Source organism: Lissotriton helveticus, chromosome 8 (assembly GCF_964261635.1).
Source record: "Lissotriton helveticus chromosome 8, aLisHel1.1, whole genome shotgun sequence".
NCBI lineage: Eukaryota > Metazoa > Chordata > Amphibia > Caudata > Salamandridae > Lissotriton > Lissotriton helveticus.
Genome location: NC_136069.1, coordinates 1,400,253,997 through 1,400,266,019, shown reverse-complemented (window position 1 = coordinate 1,400,266,019; position 12,023 = coordinate 1,400,253,997). Strand labels below are relative to the sequence as shown.

The following is a 12,023-nucleotide window of genomic DNA, read 5'->3' as shown; positions in this document are numbered from 1 at the left end:
TGGCAACAGTGCGCTTTACAAGTATACACATTACATTACATTATAGGTGGATCTGTTTATCATTTGTGGAGAGGAATGAAGTTAGTGGGGAACCAAAGGTGTCCCCCTACTGGTGTGCAGGAGTACTACTTTGGATTTTTCTGGGTCAGAGGAATATTCAAAAGAATATTTGTGGTTTGAAGTATACATAAGAATGATGACTTTGGAAAGAGGTAAGTGCCATAGATTCCACTTAGCTCAAAGAAATAGTCCTTTAAATAGATAGCACTAGGGCACAGGTATTAGAGTTTTCTGACAGGGTATTAGCTACCAGACATAAAATGGCTAACAGAAAAAATAAGAAATAAAAGCCTCTTCCTTTCAGTGATGGAGAGGAGCTTTGACGGTCAGTGGAGTAGAGTGTAAGCTGGTCAGGGATACACCTAAGAGTGATCAATCAATCAGCCAGTACTTGTAGAGCACGGCTTATCATCCGTGAGGGAATTCAGGCACTGGGTGGCTGGTCTTAGGCGAAGAGCCAGGTCTTGAGTTTCTTCCTGAAGTCAGTCAGCGAGGGTAATGTTCGGAGGCAGAGAGGGAGGGCATTTCAGGACTTGGCAGCAAGGTGGGAGAAGGAGCAGCCTCTGCTGTAGCTACGGTGGATGCTCAGTGTTTTTGTTACGGTGAGGGAGGCGGAGCAAAGGTTTCTGGATGGTTGGTAGAAGTTCAGGTGGTGGTTTGCGTATGCTGGTCCTTGGTCGTGGAGGGTTTTGTAGGCATGTCAGTTGTTTGAACTGACATCTTTTTTGGACAGGAAGCCAGAGGAGATTTCTCAGGTGCTGGGTGATGTGGATCAGTTTTTGGCAGGTTGAAGATCAGTCTGGCTGCTGAGTTAGGTATTGTATGGAGCCTGCTCATGAGTTCGATAGTGGTACCTGCATACAGTGCGCTGTCGCAGTCCGGATGGCAAGCGATTTGGCAGGGGATATGAGCCTTGGCCACTCATTTGTTATGTTGCAGTGTATTAATGCATTTTAGAATTCACATAGTTAAAAAACAAAAGAACAACCATTAATCAAGCACTAGAACTATTATCAAAGGCAATTTGTTCTTTAGGCTTTACAATATCAATAGAAAATTCTAACCTCATATTCTTCCATGTTCACTTCATTCGGCTTGATCAATTCAAGCTTGGCCTGTGCAACCTTCATTACATTACGGCACCTAAAGAAATAAGAATTATACTTTACGGAATAAATATTATATAAAAATATATATAAAATCACGAAGTCGTACTAACTACATTTCTATCCCATAAAATATCACCATGAGGACATATTTTTTATTAACACGAGTCACCTTTTTCAGATTAGATTCAGTAACAACTTGTCTTCTAATTAGCAAAATGGTAAATGTAAACTTGAACCACAAACATTCGGTACGGAACTGAAAATAAGACTGCCTAGTCAACCATGGCCCTATGTCCAATGCAATTCTTTCGTTCTTTTAAGGGTCCTTCTGGTTTAAGTAGGTAAATCTCAAAGTTGAGTCGGGGTGCTTTATTGTAAACCAAGTCCATGTAATGATGTTGGAGCCACACTAACACTTGCAATGGTCTGACCTTCCCTTAGTCCAGGAACAACATTGGACTAGAGGCACTATTCAAGGAATGCATTGGCTTGATGTCCCAAAGTACTATGCACTGTATTATTATCTTAATGTGTAAAGGGAGAGAATAAGATAATTAGAGCTACAAATCCAGAGGGATCTACATACCAGTTTGTTCATCTTGAAGTTTGATTTGCCGGTTTTCAAGCTGGAGGTTCCTGGTAGGGGATCATAAGGGGGCAGTTTCTCCAAACAGGTCCTTGCTCCAAGCAAGAAGGATTTCAGAAAGTTATTTTTAATTGTATCTTGAACCCATCTGTAACCAAAGGAGCAACTCAAGAATAAGTCTGTAGGTTCTTGATTCTTTATGTGCAACCAGCATGTTTGTTTTGTCCTTGGTAGTTGCAAGATAAGCCACTGATTAATAGCTGGCTTGCTCTACTCTAGCTGGTTTGAAGGAGGTTCTAGAGAAGTACTTACAAACATAGGATTCAGCAAAAGTGACTGAGTCACTAGTACACTAAGAGGGATGAATGGAAAGTTCAGAATCTAATTGTGTGCTCCAGGTGTTGCATTACTTGAGAAATGAGCTAGTATTATTCAGCACCTAGAATTTCTACATTGGTTCCATTAACTTGGGGTAACGTTTGTTTAACCAACAGAAAATGCCAAAAGCTTTATATCTTAAACTGTCTCTCAAACCCCCGTTCTACTCAGAGGTTGATCTGTGAATCATATGAAAGCTGCTTACAGTGGACAGGGAGATCATCCTGGTTTTTATAGTCTTTTCAGGAGCATTTGTTATTGGGGGGCAAGTGTTGATTTTATTTATTGGGAGACCTAGCTCACCTTCAAGAGTGTAACATGGCAGATCATTAGTGGTTAGAGTGATGGCTTTATGGTCGGTGGGGGCCTGGGGATGGGGTTTAACAGTGGATGCACAGTGGTGAAGAAGTCGTTTACCTTTAGGTACCTATATTTCTGGGGATACTAGATATTTGAGCAGATTCTTAACCTTATGAATATCTTCCAGTCACCTGAATGGATCCGAAAAAGGTTCACCAACACACAAGCAACTTTTTATTTTTATGGTTAGTCCTACCTGCAGGTTCCTCAACTTATGAAGAGTTCCCAAAGCAATACACTCAGGAGGCATGGAGTATAACTAACTGGCCAGTGGGATGCCCCTGGTGAGAGCAGGAAAATCTGACATTGCCCTCATGGAGTGGGCACAAAAGCCAGCCGGAGGATCCTTCCTGGAAAGGCATAACACCTAAGCACTTAGTCAGCCCTTTACCCTTCTTGTCTCCAAAAAAGTCCACAAAGGTGTGATCTTCTACTCTGGCCTGCGGTATGTGTTCGGGATAAGATTCTGCATACCTTAGTCCGGTTTATGCAATCTCTCTTCTTTGGTAGGGTGAGGAGGATAATAGTCGGCGAGAAAGGAGAGCCTCATCCATCCATACAGATCCAGGACACCGAACTGGAAAATCTGTACCCAAGATGTTAGTCTCTCTTAGTGGTAGAGCCCCTACATCCTCATGCGTCACTAAAGAGCCATCAAATGCCATCTAGCATGCAAGACCAGACGACCTAACAGGTGTATGACCAGGATCAGAGCCTGATTCAGAAACATTTGGAATCATATCCTGAACATCTTATAACATGGAGGAGAAACAGCACAACCTGTGTGTAGTCAAGGTAGAACTTCTGGGTGTTGATGGTAAAGCCCAAGCTGTACAGGAGGGTCATGGTGCAATTAAGATCGCTAGAGACTTGTGCAGGAGATGCTGCAATCACTAGCCAGTCATCTAAGCATCGAAATACAGGGAGGACAGGTCTCCTGAACAAAGCCACCACCACACCCAACACTTTGGTAAACACTCACGAAGCAGCAATCAGATCAAACAGCAGACTCACAAACTGAAATTGCTGAGGCCCAAAGGTCAACTGGTGTGAACACCTTTGAGTTGGGAGGATTAGTAGAGGAATACAGGCATCCTAGATACTAGATATCCAGGGTAACTGACCAATTCCCAAAACGGAGGATCAGCAGAACATAGCTAAAGGACAGTAAAAAGGTTTAAAAGATGTAGATCTACAATGGGTCTGAGTCCTGCGTCTTTTTTCCGGTGCCAAGAAGCAGAGGGAGAAACATTTTGTGGCACTCACCTTTAAGGGGGTCATCACGGAAAGAACCCTGGCCTCCCAGATCAAGGCCTGTAGTGGAGATCATGTTCTGACAGGACAGCGGTCCAGTGGGGAGGAGAGGGGAAGGGGCTAGCTTGCAGATAAGATTAAGCACTCACCAGTCCATAGTTATTCTCCTCCGCACCCCCCCCCCCTCCCAAAGGAAGCTGCTGAGAGGAGGAGGAGGGAAGAGATATATTGAGGTGTCAAATCCAATGACAGTAGATTGCAGATACTGGAGCAGTTGCTATTGGTGAGATGAGAAAATTTAAGGTCCAGCCTTTAAGCCACTGGGGCAAAGAATGTGGTGAGGGATTCGGGCATATAGAACTGGCTCCAAGAGCACCTCATTAAATGGGAGCAAACGTTCTTAAACTGCTGAGGACTTTGTAGAATTTCAGTGAGGATGTCGGAGTTCATCTCAGCAATGGACAAGGACAATTGCACTGCTTCTATTTTTTTTGTACCTCAGAGGTAAAAGAGCAGTCTTCTTCTAAAGGAGGTCCCGAAGGATGAGGACTTTTTTCTTTTGGGAGTTGTGTCAAGGTCACTAGTCTTTTATAAGCCTAGGTATAGAACAGTCTCTACTGGGCAGTTCACTCATCCGAATTCCATGTGAAATATACCTAGAAACAAGTGCATCTCAGGGCTCTTTAGAGGTGTGCTTCTAGAGGGTCATTATCAAACTATCATAAAAAACACTTTAGCCAGCCGGATCTGGTCCAATGACTTTGAAGGTGGAAGTAGCTTAGAAACTGGATCACACAGCTGTGCCAATGACGGTGTTGTAAGAGGCCATGAAGGCTTGAGGGTCAGGGTCTTAGTAAACAGGGGTGTCTTTAGAAAAGGCACAAAGGCTGGAGCCTTAATGGGCTTTAAGGTAGAATAGCATCAAGGTGAGAGCCATCACAATTGTCAAACGGGCATGAAAGTACAAAGGGAGTGGGCCATCCTGAAAATGTCCAACATGGCCTGATTAAAAAAGCCTGGAGTATAACGAGTCGGTAGTTGGAGCTGAAAACTCCGGCTTCATCGCATACTGGAATCACATTTGCTCATGAGGAGAAGACCAGCATTAGGAAATGGCATTAAATATCTAAACTGTTCCAAAAGTAGGACCATCTTCCCCGAGGAGCAAGAGGATTGCAGAATGTTTTGTGTTTTTTAACGAGAGGATCTTCGTGAGAGACCACTGCCTGTCAAGGGATTGACATGGAGTGGAAAGAAATTATGATGAGGTATTTGTGAGCGTCTTAGCCAAAAATAGCTTGGTCTTCAGCTCTGTGATGGCTTTCAGGTGAATCTAACAACAAGAGTCACAAGCAGAGGGGTCATTGTAGGATCTAAGACACAAATGTTATGTGGATCCGACATGGACATCTTTTTGCCATATTTATTAGAGGGTTTTAACCTATTAAACTTCTGTTGAGGCATTTGGCCTAGATTCCATCAGTTTTCAATTTAATGTTTTTCAGTTAAACACCAAGAAAAGCAGTGGTGCCAAGAAACACAAGAATCTGCTTGAAGGTATCCATCAGAACATAGACTGTTTTATGGGCTACAAGAGAAAGCATATCTGTATTTGTTGTACTACAAACATATGCCTGAAGTCAAGGAAATCTCATCCTGTTTTTTGTATTTCCCATGTTGTCCATCTGCTCAGCCTTTGCCTGGAATTCATGAAAGAACGCATGGTGAGTCTCACAAGAAGCACAATTTTTGGTATTTTTCTGCTTTAAAAATAAATAAATAAATAGGGGGCGTGGCTTGAGCCAGAGTGAGATGGCCGCACGGTGAGTGCGCTCCAATAACCATTAAATCCGGCATTATCCGTCTGAGAATAGAGCACCGAAAGGCAGGACCGACTGAAGAAATGGCGCGGAATTGAAGAAAGACCGGCCCGGCCGAACTTGTGGCGTTGACAGAGAAGGCGAGAGCAGCGGCACGACTCAACAGGGCACTGGCTGGAATCCCACTCTTGAGGCACGCTTGATGACCTAGATGGATTCCCCGAGAAACGGTGCAGCAGAGCCTTGTGGACACAGGAAACGGCAACTGAGATACTGTGGCGGCCCAGGCAGGTGTGTGTGTGTGTTGATGTTGGTGCGACAGCGGTGTGGCGGTGGCAGGCATAACGGCCCAGAGTTGTAGAAAGACCAGCCTGGCTGGGGTTGCGGTGCTGCCGGCAGAAGAGGCGAGGGCGTCAGCTGTGACAGCGGCTTAGAGTGGCGCCGGCCGAAAGTGTGCATCAGAGATACTCTTGAAAACCGAAAGCCCCCGAGAGGCGGTACAGCGGGGCCTCGGCGGTTGCAGGAAACCGTGAATCCGACATGGTCACAGACATGCCAACCCTCCCGATTCAGACATGAGACTACCGATTTCAAGGCTAGTCTCCTGCCTCCAGATTCCTGCAAGCAAAAACCCGATTCCTCGGGGTTTCAGCTGACAGGGCTTGGTATTGTGTAAAGTGCTGATTCTTCCAGCAATAGTCAGAGTGCCCATGCAGGGGCTCAAGAAGGGGTGAAAAACCAACAAAGTGTCATTAACAAGGGAATGGTCTTTTAAAGACCTGTGAAGTACTGAGGGGGGCGGCTGTGTGTGTACACGGAAAGCTGTTTCAGCCCGGGCTGTCACACAGGAGGGTGGGGCGGGGGGGAGCATGCACTGCCAGCAACCTGCCAGGCCAGTGCACTTGCATCACCCTCTCTCTGCCTGCGATTGTGCTCCATGCTTCTGAAAGGTAAGAAAAAAACATGCATTTGCGTTTCAAATGTCCAATCCTGCAGCAGCACACTTCCAAAGCCCATACATGCCAGTAACCCGATTCAAGGACCCATTCTCCCGATTTTGTTTTTAAAATCTCCCTCTTTGCTCTTCTGAAATGTTGGCATGTGTATGGTCAGCCCAGGCAAGTATGCCCTGGCATTTGCGGGTCTGCGATGGGACAGCGGTGGGCACAACAGTCCGAACAGGCCCCCAGGATACGCCCCAATGCGGGGGCCATGAGCGGAGGGTGTAAAGGTCTCTCGCCAGAGACTGGGGACTGCACGCAGAATAGTGCGAAGATATTAAGCAGATGTCTAGTGGATTCTTCCTAGGGAGAGGCCTCCTTAATCCATGCAAGGGGGGTCCCCTGACTTGCTGTTATGACTCACGGAGATACATACAGAGTGACCGTCAGCCAAGCCACGAATCCTAACGCACGAAGCCGGGACTGCAGTGAGACAGACTACACAGATACAGCCCCCCTGGGCTCAGGGTGGTTTGTCACTACAATGGGACGCAATAAAGGCCTGGGACAAACCAATCAAATTGATAAGTACATAATGGCAATGAGCCGCAGTGACTGAGGAGACGGCTCCTCCGTAGGGGCAGGGGGACAGGATCCAGATCCATCCCTCAAAGATATTATGTGGGCGATTGCAGGCCTGAAGGGCACCCTCGAGCCAAAATTAGACTCAGTCACTGAAGAGGATAATCTGCCCAGGGCAGACATACGAAAACTGGGTGAAAAAGCGACTGCAGCTGAAAAAAATATCGGAAATCTGCAAAGCAAGACTAAACGCCTTGAAGTCTCCACCCTTACTAAAAAAACGTGGACATCATGGCCCGCCTAGAGGATCAGTAAGGCAGGGCGCGGCGCAACAATATCCGATTCTCGGGAGTGCCAGAAGGGGCGGAGAGACCGCCAGTGGATCTCTTCGTGGAGCACCTGATCACCCACGTCCTTAAGGCAATGAGACTCCAAAACTTCTTTACAGTGGAGTGTGCACATCTCGCGTTGGGCCAGTGCCCACACCCTGGGGCACCTCCGCGTACTATAGTGGCCCGTATCTTCAACTACCGGAATAGGGGAGCTATCCTGCATGCGGCCTGGACTCGGGGAGATATTCAGTTTGAAAATATGACAATACGATTTTTTCCAGACTTCGCGCTACAGGTACAGTGCCAGAGAAGGGCATTTGACTCAGTTAAAAGGACCATCAGAGAACGAAACATGAAGTATATGATTATGTTCCGCCCAAAGCTTAAAGTGCTGGCTGATGGGAAGTCGCACTTTTTCACTTCTGCTGAGGAAGCGTGGGACTGGTTGGAGGGATGGCAGATCGCTGGGCGGAAAAAGAATCAAGCACAGTCACCAGTGCAAAACGACCAACAGCATAAGAGTCAGGGACTGCCCTCCGAGCCAGACAAAGCCAACCAACGTGGTCCAGATAAGTGACATTGGGCATCCAGGGGACACATGAGGGGCTTGAGGTACTGGATCCCTGAGCAGTCCTGAGAGTTAGACAGAGTAAAGCCTGGGTTAGCTAGATAATACACCTTTGCACGAAACTGGGGGATGGTTTGTTAGATGCGCCTTATCCCTAATGCAAATCCATAGCAGGTGTTTAAACAAGTTTAAGGGGGGACATCAATGGATCCGAACTGAGCTCCGGCATTTCCAAGCAGTTGGTGCTCGCTAACCCCCTCATTGTTACGTTGACATGCAGTTCATACTTGGGCAACAGGCTCTCTGCATGTTGGGCTGGAGCGGGTTATAAGTCACCTAGCATGGATGTAGGGGGGTGAAGTTAAGGGGTATATGTTGTAAGTTTGTTTTTATTGTTTTTGAGGCTCATAGCTCCAATAATCGACAGCGTACACATGAATGGTTTGGGGTCAGCACATGACGAACCAGAGGGCCACAGTGCAATATGATATGCTTGAAACAAAAAGGTTAACAAATGAAGCCCATATTTGGTCCTGGAAATGTAAACGGTCTTGGGGACAAGATCAAAGGCACTCTGGTACATTAAACGACATGCCCCAGAAGTAGTCATGCTCCAAGAGACACATATAAAGGGAAGTCATTATAAAGCCCTGGATCGCTTTGGCTACAAACTAGTGGCCCATTCTTGGTATTCAGGTGGTTCTAGAAGGGCAGAGATCCTAGTGTGCAACTCCTTTCCCCTAACGATCCACAAAATACTAAGGGACAATGTAGGCTGAGGGGTGGCCCTGGCGGGCAGCTGGGAGAGGTGCCCCTTGACACTTTGCTCTTGGTATGTGTCACCAAGGCTACACACGATCATGCTTCTCAAAATAGGAGAGTTGCTCCTTGAGCTCCCATTGGAAGTCCTTTTGATGGGGACAGACGCTAATGCAGTGAGTGATCAAGAGTTGGATCGGTTAAGTAACGCAGGGGAGCATCCCAGGGGTCTAGTGCTGCCAGGCTTCCTCCTTGTTATGGAGCTGGCTGATATATGGAGGGCACATAACCCACAAGCCAAACAATTCACAATCTATTCGGCTCGCCACATGTCTTCCTCTACATACTACATACTCACAGAGCACAACCGAGTGGGGAGCTTTGAACCACCACTCCTTCTGGCAAGGGGCATATCTGATCATTCCCCTACCTGCGTCACCCTCAGGGGTCTGGAGACCAATAGGACAGGATTCCTAAAGATAGACATTTGGTATCTCTGTGACCCAGAATTGAGGAAGAAACTTGAAGAAATGAAAACTGTAATTTACAGAAAATGAAGCAACTGTAATGCTTTGGGAAGCATTTAAGACAGTATTGCGGAGATAGGCGCAGGCACTAATGGGGGGGGCAAAGAAAGAAGAGTCCGCGAGTTCCATAGGTTGGAGCAAGAAATAATAAACAGAGCAGGAAGCGATCGAGGGTGGTACCTCGGGCAAATATTAATGACACGTCAACGTGAGCAGCATGCGACGGCTGAGAACGAGACACAGACATGCATTGGTGACATAAAAGAGGATCTACGATGTGGGGGATAAAGCCTCCAAACTCTTAGCGTGGCTAGACAAAAAAGATAAAGAAAGGTCAAGGGTAGAGATAATCAGAGATGTAGATGGCACCACTCAAACCACAAATGCCCAAATAGCGGAAGCTTTCGCGTCTTACTATGAGGCACGGTTTGCACCCGTGAGTCTCAGATCTGCCCAGGATTGCACTGAGTTTTTGGCCGATTTCGCACTCCCGACGCTCACCAAAGAAATGAGTGTCAGTCTGGAGGCCGACTTAATAGAAGAAGAACTGGCCATGGGATCCCTCCGATCCGGAAAAACTGTAGGCCCCTAACAGTCTCCCGGTTGAGTTGTTTAAGGGCATGGCTTCTAGAATCACTTGCCCTCCCTTTGGCCATGCTTGAAGAGGCCAGCGAATTGGGTACACTGCCTATAGACCAACTCCTAGCCACTATTGTGCCGATACAGAAAGCGGGAAAACCCCCAGAAAGTTGTAATTCGTACCGTCCAATCTCTCTCAAACATTGAGGCGAAGGTACTAGTTAAGACTCTAGCCAACAGACTGATGGCAGTCCTAAAGACTCTTATTCATGTAGATCAGTTGGGCTTCATGCCACGCAGGAGTACCAGTCACAACCTACGGCGACTCTATGGAGTCCTGCACATAACGGCCATCCCTTCATCCCCACAATCGGCATTGATGGCACTAGATGCCTCTATGGCTTTTGATAGTATAGAGTGTGAGCATCTATTCGTAGTCCTAGCTGAACTGGGCTTCGGCCCACAGTTTTGTAAATGGGTAAGACCGTTATATCATGACCCACTCGCACAAGTGAGGGTTAACGGGACGCTATCCCGTCGGTTTGCACTGGGGAGGGGAACAAGACAGGGCTGTCCAGTCACCGCTATTGTTTACAATGGCGTTAGCGCCACTTGCACACTGGATTAGAAGAGACCTGATGATCTGGGCTATTCAAGCACCGGGAGGGTGGGAGGAGTGCATAGCTTTTTATGCCAATGATATACCTCTATATTTATAGAGACCCTATTTTTCCATCTCCTGGGTGCTACACATTTTTTTTATCTGTTTGGCAGTTACTCTGGCTTTGTTATAAATTGGACTAAATCTATAGTTATGCCCCTCTCAGGACTCCCTCCGAGGCTGCTGTCCAGTTGTGGGGCCCCTCTGGTAGAAGAAGGGTTTAAGTATCTTGGTCTGTACATATTTCGAGACCCTCTGTCATTTTTACAAGAAAATCTTTATCTCATACTGTAGCGATTTCGGGCCGAAGCGGGGCACTAGTGCATGCTCCCCCTGACGTTGATGGGAAGGGTGGCGAGGATGCCCCTGCCGCGCCTCCTGTATGTGTTATAGAACACTCCCTACCCTGTCCCGCTGATAGCTCAGGAACTCCGGAACTTAAGCTGGCGGGGAACGGGGGAGCTGCTTTATGCCCAGAGAAACACACAGGCTCTTTCTGCCCATACAGCTACGGTTCTACAGTGCTGGTTTGCAGCTAACAAATATCTGGGGTGGCATCCCACAGTGGCATCTGACAGCGATGACGCCACTGTGGGTGAGTGACATGCTGGGGGAGGTGGCCGGCTTGGTGGGATTTGCGTGTTGGAGAGCCTTCGGTATCGACCATCTGTGCGACCTATGGAGGTGAACGGCAGCACTATCTTTTGAGGACCTACAAACCAAATTTCAGCTTACACTAGCCCAGGCCTTTACCTATGTGCGGCTCATGCATGCTCAACACAGATGTAAAACAAGGAGACACCATACCGGACTACTCCCCCCTAGAGGAACATTTGCTAGCGGATCCCATACTGGACAAGGCGCTTTCTTACGATCTATAAAAAATTAATTTACAATACGCCGGATATTCCTGCGCGCAGCTTGAGAGACAGATGTGGGCACTTGTGAGGATGAAGAGTGGACCGATGCGTTGCAGGGGCCTAGAGAAATAGCGATCAGGTCTACATTTAGGCTGATGCAGCTTAGAATTCTGCACCGCTCATACCCCCGCACATTACTATACAAATGGGGCAAAGTACAGTCAGCACACTGCGTAAGAGGATGCCAAGATGAGGGATCATTCTTCCATATACTTTGGGAATGCCCAGTGGTCATGCGCTATTGGCAGGGAGTGGTGGCGACAATGTCCAGGGTAACGGGAGTAGAGCTACCTTTGGAGGCCAAGGGTCTCCTACTGATGATCACAGGAGAGGAAGATTGGCCTAGGCATACAATAACCTCGCTTGCCCTCGCCGCCGGAGTGGCAAAGCGTAACATAGCATCTCCCAAAGTGTGACCGAATGGGAGACTGATCTTGACTGGTGTTACCAGGAGGAACAAGTAATATATATTAGCAGGGGATGTAAGAAAAAATTTGCAAAATATGGTCCCCTGGGAGACCTATAGAAACATAGGGGAGATGTTACAAGTATGGGAATCAGGGGAATCAGGCGAGACTTGTGAATGA

The 12,023-nt window shown here is 47.1% G+C and overlaps 1 protein-coding gene across 3 annotated transcripts in view; it reads right to left on the bottom strand.

Moving 5' to 3' along the window:
* The window catches only part of USP25 (ubiquitin specific peptidase 25), a 528,720-nt gene that overhangs the window by 101,801 nt on the left and 414,896 nt on the right, over positions 1-12,023 (bottom strand). For all 3 annotated transcript variants that reach the window (XM_078658355.1, XM_078658353.1, XM_078658354.1), the window contains one exon: positions 1,125-1,203. In XM_078658355.1, the coding sequence (XP_078514481.1) occupies positions 1,125-1,203 (79 nt within the window). The remainder of the gene's footprint in view (positions 1-1,124; positions 1,204-12,023) is intronic.